Source organism: Prionailurus bengalensis, chromosome D2 (genome assembly GCF_016509475.1).
Source record: "Prionailurus bengalensis isolate Pbe53 chromosome D2, Fcat_Pben_1.1_paternal_pri, whole genome shotgun sequence".
NCBI classification, from domain to species: Eukaryota; Metazoa; Chordata; class Mammalia; order Carnivora; family Felidae; genus Prionailurus; species Prionailurus bengalensis.
Window position 1 is genome coordinate 77427596 of NC_057351.1, and position 20769 is coordinate 77448364.

Genomic DNA, 20769 nt, shown 5'->3' on the forward strand with positions numbered 1-20769 from the left:
GGCTGTGTCTCACGCTTCACATCCTAGACCAGTATATGTCTGCTTCTCCAGAGGGACTAAGAATTTTAGAAACAGAGACACTGCATGGAGAATACCCATGTTCCAGATCTTTTATGAACTGGCAGGGCTCAACTGATGATTTATATGAAGAGAGGAATTTGGGCCCAAACCCAGCAGTGAACCACAGCCAAAGTCAACTGCTTAAGCAGCATTTACGGACACTTGTGAGGCAGCCGTGAGCTAGGAATTACTTACATGCCGTTCAAAAGCCCTGTTGGTTATTGGTCCCCAATCCAGGGAGGATAATCGCTGAGTGTGTTTTGGTTCTATCTTTGGAGGCCAGATTGGAGACTGCAACCCACTTCCACAGGGGAAACGCCCTTCTCCAAGGTGATGAACAAACTCAACCAAAGAAGTTTTGCCACATTTCCTTCCGGTATATTATCCTCCTGCTCGGAGGAAGAAAGGTTTTTTTCACCCCGCACAGCTATGCAGGTTTTGCTGTTTTTTGGGTTTTTTTTTATTTTTTTATGTTTATTCATTTTTGAAAGAGAGAGACAGAGCACAAGCAGGAGTGGGGCGGAGAGAGAGGGGGACACAGAATCTGAAGCATGCTCCAGGCTCTGAGCTGTCAGCACAGAGCCCAACGTAGGGCTTGAACTCACGAACCACAAGATCGTGACCTGAGCGGAAGTCAGATGCTCAACCAACTGAGCCACCCAGGTGCCCCAGCTGTTTTAGCTTTAATTATTAGATCCTTCTATCCCTTCCTTGAGTTGCCAGTCCAGTGGATTGTTCCATGTTCTTCCAGAGTTTCTGCTGTGCTTTCATTAGTCTACATTTGCGTGTGATGAAATCCATTTGTTACTTGCTGACTCCAATCTCCCCAAATGACTTGATGCTCTTGGTTTTCATTTTCATTACAGTGCACTGAAAAGATCTACTCTGAAGTAAAATGTTTTAACAATGAAAAGGTGCGTGATGGGAACTATAATAAGAAGATTAAAACTCCTTTCTTGGCATTAAATAAGCTAACGGGTAACCAACTCAGGCAAAATCTTACCAGTGATACACAGAACCTCTGGACAACAACAGAAGAGTTCTATTTTGTTCCACCAGGCCACTCCTGGGACTCTCCGTGTCCTTCATCAGCTCTGACAGGTCTGACACAGAAACTGAGTTTTTGTCTTCACGCTGCTCAGGTACACGATTTATTCATGAATCCCTAAAACTTGAGACTTTCTAAAGTAAATTCCAGTTTTTTAAATTTTAAAATAAATCTTTAAGAACGCTTCCTACATCTCAAATACTTCTTCCTAAGACTTGAGCCTGTTATAGAACTTCTGGGCAACAACGTAAGAGGACAGAATCTGAGGCCTTTTATAGAACAGTGTTGCTCAGTCCTTTGAATCCAAGCACGTTTCTGTGACGTATTTTTTAAAAATCTCAACTATTCCTTTAAAGTATTTTGAAAAACAAAATAAAGTACTGTGACTAAAAACGAATGAAGCAGTGTTACAAAGCACTGTACTTACAGTTCATACACACTCCTCTTTGGAAACCAATTTCTTTCAAAAATACAGCTGATCCTTGAACAATACAAGTTTGAGGTATGTGGATCTAGGTACATGCAGACTTTTTTTTTGTTTTTTTTTTTTTTGATAAATACAGTACAGGACTGTAAATGTATTTTCTCCTCCTTATGATTTTCTTAAAATTTTTTTCTAGCTGACTTTATTGTAAGAATACAGTATATAATACATATAACATACCAATTATGCATTCACTGACCATTTATGTCACTGGTAAGGCTTCTGGTCAACAGGAGGCTCTTAGTAAAGTTTTAGCAGAGTCAACACTTACATGCTGATTTTCAGCTGGACGGAGGTGGGTACTCCTAACTCCTGTGTTATGTTCAGAAGTGTCAACTTCTGTATTTTCAGAAGGGTCAACTGTATTTTCAGAAGTGTGCAGTTACGAAAGAAATGGCTACAGTTTGTAGTTAAAGCCAGGTCTACGGTCCCAAAGCAAACACTGGACCACTGGCAAATTCAGAAAGTGCAAATAAACTAAATGGTCCCTTCTGATTTTCCTTGCTTTCTTGAATGCAGTTTGAGTGCTTTAAGAAAACATGTTCAAAAATCCTAATTTTAAAAATGAAAATATAACACAGATGATTAGCTGTACTGCAAGAGAGTCTTCGTTTTGTCAAAGAATTCGCAATAATGGATTTAACAACAGGGTATTTTTGGTTTTGTTTTGTTTTTTAGAGAGACAGAGAGAGAGCGTGTACACACGTGAGAGTATGAGTGGGGGAGGGGCAGAGAGAAAATCCCAAGCAGACTCCACGCTGTCAGTGCAGAGCCCGATGTGGGGCTCGAACTCCTGAACCTCAAGATCATGACCTGAGCCAAAATCAAGAGTTGGACACTTAACTGACTGAGCCACCCAGGCGCCCCAGCAGGGTGTTTTTTAAAAGAGACATTAAAAGACAGAGCTCAATTTATAATCACTAGATCCCATTTGACTTTTCCGAAACCATTATTTTATAGAACAAAGATTATGCAAATTCAGTGAACCAGCTCAGATACACTTCTTTACATTTAGGCAGTAGATCACAGCACCTCACCCCTCCCTCCACACACCCTCTAACTGCATTAACCCGAAAGACCTTGTTTTTTGGTTTCATTCAGTTTTGAGGAATCACCTGGCATTACTTTAAGATGTGTATCAAAGCTCCCACATGAACAATAATTCGCTTCAGACTGAGAAGGCCTGTGCAGACGACAGGTGGAGAAAGAGCTGAGGACAAAGTTCAAAGGGCACAGCGTTCCCGAGCTCTCCCTGGCACCTGCATCACGGGCTTCCATAGCCACTGTCATACTTACAACCGACTCCTTGGAAGAAAGGCATCTTTACGAAGGGAATGTAACTTAGATCTGAACGTGAAATTAGAACTCAGAGTTCCTGATGCCAAGGTTCAGACGACTGCAGTAAACTCTGCTGCTGTCTGCTCAAAGAAATGATCTATGCAACTTAACATTAAGTAAGCAAAAAAGAAATTAAAAGAGGAAAACACAAGTGGTATTGATTTAAATTTCCGCTAACATACTCAAATCGTGTTTACTTAGAGTAAAATATGTTTTAAAGGGCATCTGTGACTGCATCATAAAATCAACGGACATAGTATTTCAGTCCAGAGTTTGTCAAAAGAGGTAAGCCTCTAAGGTCGTATCTTTCTTCAAAGGCAGACACATCTGGAGAATCCAGACACTTGGTAGACAAAGACAGTTATGTAACAGACAAAAGTGAGGAGGTATTTTAAAAATTGGGCATACAACTGTGTAGTTTGCTAAGATACATGATAAACAATAATATTATTGTGTGATACCACAGAATACAATTTTGTTTAGTTTTATATACAGTTTTCAGTTAACTATCTAGCTAGGACATACTCTTTAGAATACCTGATCAGTAAAATTACAAGTTGAGGCCCCAGTAAAACATAAAAACACGAGAATCCTGACCAAGATGGACAGTAGACCACTTACGAGAACATAAAGGTCTGTGCGACCATCCTGAATCCAAATCTGCCACAGCAGAGGAGAGGAGGGGAACCATTCTGTCACCTCGCCAATGTACTAGTGACTTTTCTTACCCAAAGCCCATGTATGTGTGCATACACAAGGATAAAACACAAAATGAAAACCATGAGCAAAACTGCTATCTTAGTTACTAATATCACTGGAATTAAGAAACAGAGAGCCCTGTCAGCAACTGACCAAGAAAGCCTGGAGAGATAGAAGTGCTCTTAAATAGAAAGAAACCAATTCAAACTTGTACCATTTTTTCTTGCCTATAGTCCAGTTTTTGCCTATGGCCCAAAACTTCCTCAGGCTTTTGATGAGTGGGCCCATTATTTCAAACACGCAAACTACACCTGACAGGCTCAAAATATCTGATCTAGAGCCCCCACCCAAAGCTGTCTAGGGTAGTAACTGGTCATTCAAAGATGGCCACTCAGGATGGTAACGTAGCTGTGTGGGGCACATTCCTCGGTCTGTCCTCAGCTCTCAGGGCCAGGGATTGCTGCATGTACATACCACATACACATAATATCCACCTCTCGGCAAAGGACTCTCCAACAACTACAACTGTGAGATGTTCAGAGAGTAATTTAAATAGGTCCTTCCAGGGACAGGAATACTCTTACGACACTCGCCCAACTCAACCTCTTTCTGCTACTAATCAGTTGTTTGCCTCATGAATACTGATCGACAGGTAACAGCAATACTCAGCGAGGTGAATGTGAGTCAGTGGAAGGATGAATTAAGATGATAAATGCTAAGTGATGAGCACAACAGGTGGACCAACCAATATTCATCGTGGCAATCGCTGCTACCACGACTACGTCTATCAGAACAGAAGGAGAGCAAAGTTGGAGTGAGAATCCAGGGCTTTCCCCCCCATCCTCATCTCTCAATCCTAGAACCAACTCAAAAATACTGGAGTGCCTCCCATGAGTAAAGATGAGTAATGGTCAGCACGGCTTTGTTTCAGCTGTGTTTGCGAGAAACACGGAAATGTGTACTGTCACACTGGAAAATCCCTTTTTTACGGTGGACCATATTCAAGAGTTTGGAAAACACTTTCTTGAAGACTTGGCCTCATCTGAAACTGCAACTTGAATCTTCTGCTCCTAATAGAACAGAGAAGGCGGGTGAAAGGGTTCACTGTAGTGAAGTCCAGCACAACTATGGAAAATGCTACAAGGTTTATGTGATGCCTATCACTTTATGCTTCAGAATCGTATACCTTACCTTTATGTAATGCATTCTAGTTTTTTAATAGTGTGATCCTCACAAAAAGTCCTAAACATCTGGAGGTCCCAAAACATACTCGAATCCTTTTCTTTGGAGTACTGAGTTTTAGTTCTTTACGTATTTTGGATGTTAACCCTTTATCAGATATGTCAATCTTCTCCCATTAAATAGGTTGCCTTTTAGTTTTGTTGTTTCCTTTGCTATAAAGAAGCTTTTAATTTGTATGAAGTCCCAATACCTTATTTTTGCTTTTGTTTCCCCTGCCTCAGGAGACCTGTCTAGAAGGAAGTTGCTGCAGTCAATGTCAAAGAGCTTACTGCCTATGTTCTCTTCTAGGATTTTTATGGTTGCAGGTCTCACATTTAGGTCTTTAATCCATTTTGAATTTATTTTTGTGTATGCTGGTGGGAATGCAAACTGGTGTGGACATTTTGGAAAACAATATGGAGGTTCCTCCAAAAGTGAAAACTACCCTATGATCCAACAGTTGCACTACTAGGTATTTACCCAAAGAATATAAAAATACTAATTCAAAGGCATACATGCACCCTGATGTTTACAGGAGCATTATCCACAACAGCCAAATTATGGAAACGGCCCAAGTGTCCACCAACCGATGAATGGATCAAGAAGATGTGGTATATATGTATATATATAAGTATACACATACATATATATATACACATACATATATACACACACACATATATATGTATATATATGTATATACATACATACATACATACACACACATGTATATATATATACACACATACATACATACACATAATGGAATATTAGCCATAAAAGAGAATGAAATCTTGTCATGTGCAATGACATGGATGGAGCTAGAAAGTATTACATTAAACAAAATAAGTCAGAGAAAGACAAATACTGTATGATTTCATTCGTAAGTGGAGTTTAAGAAACAAATTAGCAAAGGGGAAAAAAAGAGAGAGGCAAACCAAGAAACAGACTCTTAACTATAGAAACAGACTCTAACCTAAAAGTGATGGTTACGAGAGGAGAGGTTGGTGGCAGGGGGTGGGGGGAGGGTGGGTTAAACGGGTGATGGGGACTAAGGTCTGCACTTGTTATGATGAGCACTGGGTAAGGTACGGAAGTGCTGAATCACTGTATTGTACTCCTGAAACTAGTATTACGCTCTATGTTAACTAACTGGACTTTAAATAAAAACTTAAAAATTTTTTTTAAAAAATCCTTCATTTCATGTAGTCTGAATGCCCCACTTCACAGCTAATGAAACTGAGGCTGAGAAACTCGTGACCCGCCTAAAGTCACAAAGCTAGCGTGTGGCAGAACTACTGTCTTCATACTTCTACTTTAAATACTGTCACTTGGCGTTCATGCTCCAGTGACCTGCTATTATATGGGAGAAATGGTTAAGTATTAAATATAAATAAAGTTAATAGACTGGTTTTGGAAGTTGTGAATAAATAATCAGAAAATGCTCCGAAAGATACTAAAAATTCAACTGAATGTAACTACCATTCAACTCGTGATTTGGACGACCCTAAGAACACAACAATGTGGTATGTTGGTCAACGTGACAATCCCATCAGCTCAAGGACCTTTAGAGTTAGTTAGGAATCAATGACACATCTTAAGACCTAAACGCAATGCACATTCCAGTTAAGACATAACCTTTTGGGCTCAAGGAAGGCAAACTGTAGTCAGCAGACCATGTAATCAGGTAAGAACACACTTGGTCATGGGCTACGGGTCCACCTCTTTGAGATACGAGGTCACTGAAGAGGCACTGTAAATAGGCTCTGGTTTTGTCTTTCAACCTGGAAAAAACCAAATTAAGAAGGAAAATGTCTGAGGGGCCCTCGGGTGACTTAGCCGGTTAAGCGTCCGACTTTAGCTCAGGTCATGATCTCGGGGTTCATGAGCTCAAGCCCTGGATCAGGCTGTGTGCTGACAGCTCAGAGCCTGGAGCCTGCTTTGGATTCTGTGTCTCCCTCTCTCTCTCTCTGCCCCTCCCTCGCTCATGCTCTCTCTCTCTCTCTCTCAAAAATAAACATTAATTTTTCTTTTAAGAAAGACTCATTTTTTAAAATAAAATAGTAAAGAAGATGGAGTGTATCACATCTGCAGGAGGATAAGCACTATTTCATGAGACTCTGGCTTCAAATCTATATATACAGACATGACACTTGCACACACACAGAAGCACCGTGTACTAGCTGGAGATATAAACTATGTATTTTTCAATGAGCTGTAGTTAAAACTGTAAAAAAACAAAGATAGACAGGTGTTCTCAAGATCACTGTCTGTACAAAATGAGCTTTTTCTGGAAAACAGAACTCTGTTTGTTCTCTATCCTATACTGACGAGCGGGAGGCCCTTGATCTTGTGTTTATGTTGCCGGGGGCTAGAAACATCAGAATTGTTTGATAGATAAGAAGGAGCTTCACTTAGGGACATCACCACTCTTACATCTAAATGGCACGAAGGAACGGAAATCTCCGGCCGGTCCACGTGGGCTGCCATCCTCGTTCCTCCAGTCTTCTTCAGTAACTCCACCTTAATGCGACTTAGGCTCCCCAAACCCCAGGCCAAAGCTTGTCATGCCTCCAAACTGTAAAATCAGACCCTCTTTCTTCTCTGGACACCATTTCCTATCCTTGCAGGGAGTTGTCAGCCCATCATCCTGGTTTTGGGACCTCCAGTCCTTTGACCCCTTCTATGACATGTAGCTCCATTTGTCCCTTCAGTTCCTTTCTAACTGAATTCAGATGCCATCGCCATATTCCCACCATTTCGCTGCCAACAGCCTTCAATTCTTGCCCTTCCACGGCAACGGCCTGACAAGCCCACACCCTGGAAACCAGACAACGGTCTGCCTTCCCCAGGCCGTCAGAGAAGCATCTCCTCTACATGATCTCACCCTCACGGACTCTGACAACGACTGGCCATCAGCTCTGTCTCCCATTCTTCTTACCCTGCCATCTCCCCCCTTCACCAGCACGCATTCCAAATGGAAAAGAAAAGGTACCAAATGAGAAAGCATCCAACTTGCTGCCACCACACCAGTCTATTTCTCTTCAGTGCACTGAGCCCTTCCTCACCCTCTCCTACAACAAAGGGTCCTTACGATCTAAGGCTGGTCTTCCTGTGTCCTTGATTTTCCTTGTGCTTCGTCCCAGAGACCTTGATACACTGATTTCCACCTCTCTCTTATAGTTCATCCTTCTCTTTGCTAACTCCCATCCGCTTTTGACAATGTTCAAGTCTCTCCCATTTTTTAAAAGTCTTCTGCCATCAGATTTACCTCTCTAGAGCTACTATCTTCAAAATTCATATTTGATCATGGTCGCCTTCTTAACTTCCACTCAGTTTTTAAGCCTTGACAACACTATTTTATCCTCGTCCAAACGAACACAGGTCTTGCCAGGATCCTCCAAAGATGCTTCCCAAGCCCTGTTGGCAGAATCGGACACTGCCATTGCTCCCCATTTCTTGAACATGCTTCACGTGGCTTCCATGACCCCACACTCCTTTGGCCTCTTCATCATCTACTCAGTCATTCCATAGTGGGGTTCCATAGTGGGGTTCCTCAGGCTTCTCGTCTGGGACTGTTGTTCTTCACTCCGAACTAGGGCATATTCACTCGTAAGGCTTCCGCACACGTACTAGTGCCTCCTTCCCAGGCTGTTCATCAGTTTAAGGTCTGTATGTCCACCTGCCTCCCCAACATCTCTGTCCATGTCTCCAAACACCCCCGATTCAACATGTCCAAGCCAAACTCACCATTCCTCTCCTCCTCCCCCCCCAAATCTGCCCCTCTGTTCATGTGCTTCATGTCACAAATGAAGAGTAAGCATTAACTCAGTTCGTGTCAGAACCTAAACTCTCTCCCCTCACCCTCGCCATACACAATCAACCAGCCGGTTCCATGTACCCCACCTCCCGAATATCCTTAGCATCCATTTGCTCCCATCCCATTCCCAACAGTTACCACCCACGTCCAGGCCACCATCATCCTTTGCTTGGAGTACTGTGTGCAAAATCCTCCTGATTAGTCTTCCTACCTCCGGTCTGAGTCCTGGTCACTCTCCACATGTGGAGTAGAAATGACAGAACTTCTGGATGCCATCGGGTGCCTAAACCCTCTCCTGGCCTTCTGGTGCTCTCAGGAGAAACATCGAAGTCCTTACAATGACCAGTCCTTCGCTAGCCAGCTAGATCTCCCCCACCCAGCCTGCCCCCCAAACTCTAGGTGTGCTCTCTGCCCCCTGGGCCTTCTGAACATGCTGTTGTCTCTCCCTGAAGCTCTTGCATTCCCTTCCTCTAAAAATTCTGAGACGTCATCCAAGAAGCATTCCCTGCCCTCCCACACCCTGTGCAGATCTGAGCTGAGGACCCTCCTCTGTGAACTAACTGCACCTATCTCCCCCAATAGGCCACTTATCACACTTTACGAAAACTGCACGATAGTTGTCTGCGTCCTCCGCAAGCCCTCTGAGGGAGGGAGGACTAATCTACCTCCCCGTCATAAAGCATAATACCCGGCTGAATAAATATTTGTTGAGTGAATGATTTTATGAATTCTTCACATTTATGATTCTAATTCTTGCCCGGCTCCTCCAACGACTTTTTAAGTCCACTACTTCCTCGTGCTCACGGTCCAGATGCGACCTGCGCCAGTGCGGCCGGCACGGTCAGCTAACGCTAGGGACGTGCCACCTCGACCTGTACTTCTTCTGGGTTAGACACTCCTTGGGCACTGCCCTGTATCCCCGAGCCTCATCTCTGACTCGCGGCACCCCCACTGTGCATGGTTCTGTGAAGGGTCCATCGGCCTGCCCTGCTTCCTTTCAGATGCAGCGGCCTGCTCTCCATTTGCACAGGTACAAAGGACAGGGCAGAGACACTAACCCCCTGTGAGATAATCAACAGCCAGTGGAGAACAAAGGCCAGGCGAGCACATACGTCTTCCTTTGGTCCCTCAGGCAGTCGATTCCGAAATAGGTTTCTCAAGGGACTGACGTCCAGTCATTAAAGTGCCGGACCGCACTGCGCGCACAGACACTTCCGTTACCTTCTCCTCCTCCCTTCGCTAGTTCACCCGCACCAGCCCCCACTCCTGCTCCCATCAACGCAAGCCCACATTTCAGGATCTGCTTCTGGAAGGAAACCCGGCTGAGAGTCGCTTCGGCATCAGAATTTTTACTCTTGCTTTTTTATTTTGGTCAGTTAGCGGAGCAGGTGGCTTTACTTCTTTCCCAATTGTCAACAGGTCCTTCCTAATTTCAGACAAATTTCATCTTGTTATCAGTGAACACGCTACAGAAGCATGAACAAGTCTCCCATAAATGATACCTATTTCAAATGAATGGCAGCTAGGAAAACACGTTTCTTACAAGAACAGGAATTCTACCCCAGTTTCCATATTTATATTAAAAACATTTTGCTGGCATCACATACAAGAACACTCCTAAAATAAACAGACCTTCTCATACCTTCATGTTACAGCTTGCTTATTCTCCTGCAGAGAGACTGAATATTAACGGACACAAAAGAGAATCTAAACAGTTTCAAAATACCGTGCAGACAAACGCAGTGACTTCATTCTTATATTGGAGCTGGGTGTGAATGATCTAAGAAACCTTTGGACTGTGGCTTGTCTTTGTCTTAGCTCCTCCAGTAGCCAGCAGACACTGCACTGAACAGCAAATGATGCAGGCTCCAAAATAGAGCATCAAACCCCCTTCCAGAATTTTTTCCCACTAAGCTAATGATTCACGTTCTGTTACTATGGAGCCACAAGTTAAACCAAGAATACTCACTGATAATTCACAAGTGTTCAATTAATGGCACGACTTAGGGTTGATGACAAGCTCGATGGCATCGAAGGATAGGATCTTTTGCCCCTTCTTTACTATTTCATCTTTAATCGTTATTCCATCAGGTGTCCGAGATCGCTGAATTTATGGGCTAAGCAAAGTTTAATTTAAATTCTCTATTTTTATCCTTGCCTTCCAACATCAAAGTTTTTAAATTTTTAAAATTTATTGAAGACCAGAATGCATTGAAATCATTAATGCTTACAGAATGTCACTGCTTTTTGAGTAGTAAAACATTTTTACTTACATTACAATAAAGTATCCCTGTGAAGTAGTTACAGGTCTTCTCAAAATTTTCTGAAGTCTATGGGAGAGGGTATTAAAAGAACTCTGCTGTTGTCATATATCCATGACAGTAATCTTGTTTTTATCAAAAAGCAGGTGGAACTGATGCCTTCTAACTCTGACACATAGGTGTGCACCCCACTTATAATATATTTAATGCCTACAAGCGAGATGCCACAAAGCTCCCTAACAAATAAAAACAAGTCTCTTAGGTACTCCATGGCTTTGCCCAGTACTTCGGTGCACAGACTGAACCACATTTCCTCTACGTCATGAAGATTCACATTTTCACACATTCTGGTATTTCCAGATGCATCTTACAACTGACAGAGTCATAGTCTAACTGGCAACATTTTTTCTTTCTTAGCGGTACGTAAGATAGAGGACTTAAAACTGACGGCGTCTTCCATTCAACGTAAGATAGAGGACTTAAAACTGACGGTGTCTTCCATTCAACGGCGTATCATTGTTCAGCCAGCACTGAAGCAGCTGTGGGCTTTATTTTTATCCTCTAAGTGACATTTTGGACAACCTCTTCGTTACATTCAAAAACGTCAGTTTTTTTTTTATTCAAACAAACAAAACACTACTCTAAGACGCCACACATTAAAGCCAGGCAGAACTAGCATTTTTTTAGACACGGTCTGAAGTGTATTGGTAGTTTCCAGCCTACTGGAATGATTTCAAAATGGATTAGTTAATGATTTGAAAATCATAGGATTAATTCAACTTTAAAAACTGGGTGACTGTAAAAGGAATTGTTTATTTTTAAAAATTGATCTGTTCCATAAGAAAAGACAACGGGATCAGGGAAATCTTTCTTTAACAGCTAAATGGAAACCTCAAGTCTGCTTTTCAAAGTTTTTCAGAGCTATTTCAGTCTGCCTCCGGCCAGGGCTCCAGCCAGCTTCGGTCACTGGCTTACTGCTCGCGCGTGCTTTACTGAGCAAAGACTGCCTGGTAAAAATTTGCAAAGCAGTAGTTTTAAAATTTCTCTTGTGCGAGACTGGCTGTAAAACACTGAAAAAATGCACACAGTCTTTGCAACTGTTGGAAGTTTACCTTAAAAGTCCGTCTCAGGTTTTCTGGTAGAAAGCGCACACACTAAAATGTTACAATCCTTCAGTGTTACGCACAAGTATCGTAGGAAAGGCCTCTCTCCTTGCTCCTCTCTGTCCTCATTAGAAGACCATGTCACAAGGGGGGAAACCTCGTTTCTCACTTTTAAGCCAGCAGTCGTATTAGTGCTACACTAACATCTGGATTAGAAAGGGTACCTCTGAGAAACGGGTAAGCGGGAAGAGAGAGGAACGCTATAATGAAGAAGTATTTTCCAGCAGACAGAGAGTAAACTGAAAACTTACAAGGCTTTAACTTTCTCTGTTTCTATGTTTGATGTTTTCCACGTCAAAAATACGTTCTCCAGGTTCACCAAATCCAAAAAAGCCAAATTTCCGAAAACATTTTGTCTCGACGCCGGGCTTCAACCGCTTCTGTCTCCACCCAGCTACGTCCCGGCACCACCATCTCTACCGGCAACAAAGAACTTATGTTTACTAAGCGTCCAGCAATCAAACATCATTCACTCTGCGACTTCAAGCGGGAAGTCATCCTCAAATCCAGCTTCACTGCACACCTACGGTCATTAAGAAAGACACTGTCCACTTAATTGTAACTTCTCACCGCAGCACGTTTTTAGGGACCCTCAGAAGTTTTGGTTTATCTTTTTGTCATTCTGCATGACTTCCTAGTGACCAAGGCGACACTGTGGCTGAGGGTACACCCTTTGGAGGGACCATGAACACAGTATTCGGGAAGTGAGACCGGGCTTGGAGAAACCAGGCAAGCGAATACAGTCAGAATTCTTTCTGAACCTGATCATCCCACACGCGGTCAGAGTGGGACTTGCTTTCTCGATGGGCATTTACGACAGAAACGACGACACTATAGAAAAAGTGCCAGGGAACCATGCCAGCAAGAAAGAAGAAGGCAGCAAAGAGAAGAGACAAATGAAAGCATCAGGTAACACAGATTGGAGTCTTGGAAGTTCAGGGTTGAGCTCCTTACACTTAGATTTTCATTAACTGGCTGCAAAAGGTAAAACGTCTTAGAAATCCTCTAACTTGGGGAAATGCAGCAAGCACTAAGACAAAATTAGGTGCTGTCCTTTTTACAGCAAACTTAAATTCAATATTCTGATATCATGACTTAGACAAATTAGGAAATTTCTTGCAATCATTTTCAAGTATGTATAGAAAAGAGGGAGTGAAATCTAGACTAATCTGTGGTAAAATGTCTATACTGCTGTAATTATCATAGAGACAGAAATAAAGATCATTCTACTTAGCTTCTTTGAAATAAATGCTAAAAGTACTTACAAAAATGAAAGCGCAATATCTGAATTAAAAATATTTTAAATCTCTGGTTAAAAAACAAGCATCCGCTGATATTTTCGCGGTAAATAGTATCTGAGGAGGTCAATCACGAAACATTCCCTCACGTGCTGAGGATCAACGGGGGTAACGCAGGAGGAACCAGAGATGGTACTTGGGAACCAGCATATGCTCAGTGAGGTTATCCTTTTTTACAAGTCTGGAACCAAAGGGACTTTTTCTAAGTAGGCTCCACGCCCAGTGTGCGGCTTCAACTCCCGACCCCGAGATCAAGAGTCACATGCTCTACCGACTAAGCCAGCGAGACCCCCCAAAAGGATTCTACTACCAACGATAAATAGTATAACACCTGTACGACATTAAGAGTCAAATCAACTCATAATTTATCATGGTCCTCAAACCAGCTCCAAAACATCCGCTTTGCTTCCAATGCCTCTTATGAAGTATCGGTGGCAGACGCTGCCTGTCACCTAAGTAGTGGCATTTGTCAGCTGAAGCCCCAAATCAGTGGCCCAGTAGGTTTTGCCTTACTAAAAGGAAGAAGAAACACAGAGTACTCAGAAAAAAAAACAACACAGGTGTGAAGGATGATTCCTGCTCTGTTGTTTAACCAAGGTATGCAGAGAAAAAAGATCCGGATGAGAGCATAAAAATACTGACAGTGATTACTGCTGTAGAGAGATCGATGGGCCATTCCAATATTTCTTCTTGGCATGGTTTTATGCATTTGGATAAATCTTCTACTACTGTTCCCAGTAAACATTTTTTAAAGATAATTTAAACAAAAGAGACAACGTGTAACTGTAATGCAGGATTTTTGAATTCTACACATATCCAACTATCAATTTAATAAGCAATCTGACAGATTTTTTACTTAAGAATGGTTTGAGAAACTTCTCAATTCCTTTCTTTGGAGTAGGCAGAGTTCCTGAATTCAAAAACAAAAGACCTATTTATGAACCAAGAGACGTCTTTAGAATTTTCCAAGTTGCTCCCTTTTGTCGGCCCCTCCCCCCCCACCATACATGAAAGCAGTAACTACAACAGGTTTTTACCCTAATGCACACTTCCTAGTTAACCAAATAACCATATAACCCCAAACCTCCAAAATGCGGGAGGTAGGGGAGTAGGGGGTGGAGGGCAGGGAGGGGTAGGATTTCCAGAGGCTTACATCAATTCAGGATGGAGGGAAATGCAATTTTTCTTACAAGTGGCTCCTGATACACCTTGTAGCTGAACTGTTTTTACAGAGACCTGTGGCGATCAGCTGTGCCTTCTGCAGAGTAATTTAACTACTGAACAGCTGGGAGGAGAAACAGATTTAGTGGAAAAAAGCACCATGCCGACTAACAACGGTGTCCATATTAAACTCTGTATTTTGTCTGAGTCGGAGTTTGGGTCATGTAAAAGTGAAACTGACCCAAGAGAAGAGAACGGTTTCTCACAGATTGCCATTTAAATCTCAAATGACCATGTTTCACAGCATGCTCAATACCTTTCAGCATGTAACTGCATTTTAATTTCCTAAAACCACAGGACATAAGTCTGATTTCAAATAGTGTCTGGACTGTGATATTCAATACTGATAAAACTGTACAGTGTTCTCTTGCAAGTTCCAAAGACTCAGCATACGGAAAAGGATCTTCCTTTTCTTTGAAGAAGAAAACTTAGTCCTCTGACTTTTGTAAATGGATTCGAAACAATGAATATATTAAGACCTAGAGCTTATGCCGTAAGAACTGGAATGTAACAGATTACAGGAGAAAAGCATGTCATGCACACTCTTCACTCACCATGGTGTAGTCCCGTCGAAATGAGACTTCAAATTTTCTTTGCCATGAAATGCTCCTCAGTGCTAACTTCAGAAAATGAATTTGAAGTCTATTAACATGAATAAATCTTTACTTGAATGTTCAGTGCATGGAAATTATTCAGTTACCTTTTCAGCTTTCTACAACAGACAGAGCCTGTGATTGTCTTAATCTCCAAATATTATATAAGAGAAGCAACCTTTAAAATAGATCCAGGAATCGGGGCGCCTGGGTGGCGCAGTCGGTTAAGCGTCCGACTTCAGCCAGGTCACGATCTCGCGGTCTGTGAGTTCGAGCCCCGCGTCGGGCTCTGGGCTGATGGCTCAGAGCCTGGAGCCTGTTTCCGATTCTGTGTCTCCCTCTCTCTCTGCCCCTCCCCCGTTCATGCTCTGTCTCTCTGTCCCAAAAATAAATAAACGTTGAAAAAAAAATTAAAAAAAAAAAAAATAGATCCAGGAAAGAAAAAGGGGATGGTGAAACTGCGTCTTAAGTTTGGGAGTCAGAAACCAATTCGTGATCATTTTTATTTAGTTGGAAGGAACTTATCCACTTTTGTATGTGAACGTGAAATAATGCAGTAAGACGGTTAGCTGTTCTCACCAGAAGGAAATGACTCTGAGCTGCCCTTGAGAAAAGCTAAAAAGGAAAAAACTATTTTTTTGAAGGGACAGCAGGTAAGTATTTGCTTTCCTCTGAACTACCACTACCTTCGCTTTGAGCCTGACTCAAACGCTGACAAATTCAGTACGGCTGTCCGTAAGCAATGCGTCTGTCTGTCTGATCAGTCAGGTGTAATTCTACTTAAAATGAAATAATGAAATGCTGACAATCGGAGGTGCAGAACTATAAAGCCCTGGTTGTTCTACGAACCCTAAATGTCTAGGAAGCCTGGGGTGACCTCGGGGTGTCTGGTGTAGGAGTCAGGTGGGTCCCTACGGCCACTTGTTCATCAGATTCTAAGGTATCACCATGTGTAAGAAGTGCCCACTCTTGATTGCATAACAGCTTTTCAAGGAGATGCCAAAATACAATGAAACATGAACCAATTTTCCTTTTTTGGAAATAAAAAACCTCATTTCTGGCGGGGGGGGTGGGGGGGGGTGGTAAAGAACGCACATCCTAGAACAGAAGAAATCCCTGCATTTCTTTGCTTGTCCCTTTGTCTTCCTAACTGATCTTTCCATTTACTCCCTGCCCCTCCCCCGGCCTTTCCGTTTCCCTTTTCTGATTTTTCTCCAAGCTTAGACCACGGGTGACTAGACAGAAAATGTGATTGTTAACTGTGCACCGGGCGCCTCCTCTGGCAGACGTCAGTGAGGCACAGGGGGAACACCCAGGAACTCCAGTCTGAGGAAAACACACATGGAGAGTCGATGCCCACCACAAGCACCACAACTCGTGCCTGATAGACGAAGCCGCCGGGGAACGCAGGGAGGGTGAGAAAGGCTGCTGAAAACTGAGCGAGATCTAGACAAAAGGGAGGTGACTAGAACTGCGTTATTTTTCTGGAGACAGGAATCAGAGCAAATAAAGGCAAATGCAGATGAAAGCCCGTGGCACAGTCTACGGGACATCGCGTGCCCATTTGCCCAGCCATCGCCAACCCAGCAAGACGAGGGGGCTATCCTCAGTGTGCCTGTCTTACTCTAATCTTCATGACAGCTCAGCAAGGTAGGTTCTATTATTATCTTAATTCTGAAGGTCAGGAATCTGAGACCAGGAAGATCATGAAATTGCCCAAGGGCACACGATTTACAGGCTGATGATGGAGCCAGGATCTACCTGCAGGGAGTCTGACCCCAGGCTGTATGTGCAAGTGTCTGTGCCTACCACCAGTGCACAGACTATCCAAATGGGGAGTACCAAGAGATAAGACATGGCTAGGGCTGGACTGCGTGCGCAGGAGGTGGAAGAAGGGACGGGAGAGGAGAAGCACCAAAGATGTAAGAAAAAGTCAAGTAAGTATTGTCAACAACAACAAAAGTATTGTCACAAAACCCATCCCAGCCTGTTGGCCTTCGGGAAACCATTCCCCGGCCTTGTTCAGTCGAACTGGTCAGTATTTCTATCTTCTTTACCTAAACAGTCTAGGGAAGAATTTTTATGCACTGTGACAGCTGTAGCAGAAACGGAAGGTGGTACCAACGCTCAAAGTAGAAGGAGACGGGTTAGTAAGGAGCAGAAGCACATGAGGTTTCTGCATTTATTTCCAGAAGCAAGAGTGTTGTGTGTGTGCGCACGTGGCATCTCCCGGTCTTACACAGACATGTGCGCGCACATACACCATACACATTCTACGATAGATGAAAAGCTACCTGGACCCTATTAAGAGCCAAAGCCACACACAAGGAACCTAAAAACAATGCCAAGGATTTCTGGCAGAGCTCTGCTCCAAACGTACCTGCTTCTGGGTCCTGGTTGAAACGGCAGTACTTTGAGTTCTCAAGTGAAGGCAGGCACTGTTCGATGGGCACCCAAACATACGTCTCAGGACACAACAAATCAGAAGGTCTATACTGACCCTAAAGAGAAGTGAAGGAACAAGAACACAGGCTTTACAAACACAGTAACTTCCTGGTTACAAGGCTCCAGAGTTCCAGGAAAGGTTTTAATCACAAATTTAAACAAAGTCAACCAGAAGCAGCTTTACTGTAAATACTAGCTGTCTCTAGTAACTGCTTTCCTATCTCAAGGATGCACATTTGATTCAAAAGCTCTCTAAAAGCAACGCATCACTATTTGTGATGCCTGTATTGATGTGGAAGATTCGAGTTTCTACTTCCTTTTGGAAGAAATATTTAATATATGATTCTTGCTGAGCTGACTGCAAAGAATACCCAGTTTCAAAATCAAAGTGAAATGTCTTTTCATATATGAAAGCATAATTTATATATGGAGTGAACTCATTTTCAAAAATGAAATTTTAGAAGTTTTTAATTTGTAGATTTAGTTGATAACACTCATTCCATTCCAATGTACTAAAAACTACTGTTTTGTCAAGAAACTTTCATGAACAATCTAAACCGATATATGTAAATAAAGTTTAAAAAACATTACAGAAATTTTAGAGAAACGTCTATAATTCTCTAGCTTCTTCAAAAATGCCATTTTGCAAGAATGTTTTATATATTTATAACCCAATTATGTACCCCAAGTCTAAAACAAAGACTACACACGAGATGCTGAAGAAAAAAAAAATCGTTTGCCCACAGGTACAAATTATGTGAAATCATTTAGTGAAAAATTTCAGGAGTACCAAAGTTAGTTAAAAATTCCAAATATCTCTTCTCTAAAACTGCAAACTTCAAAACTCATTATAGAGGTTAAAATCCAGTGCAGTGTCTCCCAATTCTGTTTGGTACAACCCATAGTAAGAAATACACTTTGCGCCACAACCTGGTAAGCACAAACGCAAATATAGAACTAGAAACAAACCTTTTACTATAGAACGCTTACCCGTGTTATGTAATCTTTTATTTCCTAACCTACTCCATTTTTTTTTTTTAATGATGCTCCTGAGCCATAAAAAATGCTTTTATGAACGGCAAATGGGTCACAATTTCAGAGTTTGAAAAACACTATCGAATGCCAAACGCTCTACAAAGAATACCGCTGTTATGGGCTCCACACTGTCACATACCTTTATGTCAGACCGGCTCTCTGTAACCAGCCCGCTACGTGGTCACTGTATGAAGCCCCACTCAGACGTACAAGAAACACCACACCCCCCAGTATTCGAAGCAGTCAGAAGTCCGCGAGCTAATGGGGGAGACCGTACAGAGAGAGTGTGTGCAAACTAGTTTCTTCTTGAGAAGCCGGGAGAGAGTTCAAGAAGGATATGGAGTTTTATTGCGGATTTAACAGACTGACTGGAGTTAAGTCCAGGGCAGGATGAAAAGGAATGAGAACAATCTAGATGAAGGGAACAGTAAAAACAGAGACGCAGAGTTGCAAGATCACCCTGAGGAACAGGAAATAGCGGGGCATTGCAGAAATGGAGACGTAGGTTGGGACCAGATTCTGTGAAGCCTCAGAATTCAAGTTTTGAACTCTATTCTGGATGAAATGGGAATGCTTGCTGGACAGGAGGAAGACCAAAACTCAGGTCTATGACCCTGCTTTTTCCAGACTGTTCACTGCCCTGCTGATGCCTCACCGCCCTGGCACAGGCAAGGTCATCCATAGGGGCAGCTCTCCAGGTGGTGCACATATTCGTCCAACATGAAAATTCACAACACAGGATTATTTGAGATGAATGAATAATTAGTAGGTGTAATAAAGCCCAATATTCAATGATACCTATCTTGTTAAAAGCAAGATTCATTCAGAAAGTGTTTTCTTGGTAGAAAGCAGCAGCATGATGTGACAATGTCCTTATCAACAAATCTGAAAAACTAGCAGTCTAAAAGCAATGGGTCTAAACCTTTTTTATTTTCCTTTTGGGTTATAGACCATTTTGAAAGCCTGATGAGGAGGAAAAAGCTAAGTTTAAAAAGATAAGCATAGTTCTACAGAAAAAGAAAAAAGGAGTAAATTTTCTTCACCTTGCAGTATACAAAGATTTCTTAGTGCACAAAAAGCATTAACCATTAAAAACAACAACGACACTAATGAGCTGGACTTCATGACAATTATATACTGCATTAAAAAATTAAGAAAATAAATAGGGAACAGGGCGCCTGGGTGGCTCAGTCAGTTGAGCGTCTGACTTTGGCTCACGTCATGATCTCACGGTCCGTGAGTTCATGCCCCGCGTCGGGCTCTGTGCTGACAGCTCGGGGCCTGGAGCCTGCTTCGGATTCTGTGTCTCCCCGCCCCCGTCTCTTCCCCTCCCTTGCTCATGCTCTCTCTCAAAAATAAACATTAAAAAAAAAAGAAGAGGGGCGCCTGGGTGGCGCAGTCGGTTAAGCGTCCGACTTCAGCCAGGTCACGATCTCGCGGTCCGTGAGTTCGAGCCCCGCGTCGGGCTCTGGGCTGATGGCTCAGAGCCTGGAGCCTGTTTCTTTCCATTCTGTGTCTCCCTCTCTCTCTGCCCCTCCCCCGTTCATGCTCTGTCTCTGTCCCAAAAATAAATAAATGTTGAAAAAAAAAAATTTAAAAAAAAAAAAAAAAAAGAAGAAATAGGCAAGCGAAAGACTAAGAGAAAATAGTAACAAAACATATATTAGAAAACATAGCTGTATCTAAAACGTATCAAAAATTTAACTCAAGAATAAAAAAATCATTTTTAAAAAGGCACCAAATATATATGAATATAAATGAATGCTTAGTAAGTACCTGAAAATATATTCAATATCAGTTACCAGAAATGCCATTAAAACCATAATAACATACCACTGCATAACCACCAGAATGGCTAAAATTAAGCCATTAATTTTAAACTGAATAACAAGCTTTGGCAAGGATCTGGACTATGCAGAACTTGGATATCGTTGGTTTAAAACGGTAGAACCATTTGGGAAAATACATTCTTGGACATGTATCATCTGTGAATATGTCCAGGATAAATTCCGTGAATTGGAATTGATGGCTGTAAGGGTTTTTATGTTTTATTAGCCCAAAACTATTTTCCACTGAAGTTGTG

The 20769-nt window shown here is 42.3% G+C and overlaps 1 protein-coding gene across 7 annotated transcripts in view; it reads right to left on the reverse strand.

The window, feature by feature from the left end:
* The window catches only part of ATE1 (arginyltransferase 1), a 159521-nt gene that overhangs the window by 22741 nt on the left and 116011 nt on the right, over positions 1-20769 (reverse strand). For 6 of the 7 annotated variants that reach the window (XM_043597734.1, XM_043597733.1, XM_043597731.1 and 3 more), the window contains one exon: positions 17587-17707. The exons of the other annotated variant lie outside the window; for it this stretch is intronic. In XM_043597734.1, the coding sequence (XP_043453669.1) occupies positions 17587-17707 (121 nt within the window). The remainder of the gene's footprint in view (positions 1-17586; positions 17708-20769) is intronic. 7 annotated transcript variants of the gene reach the window in all.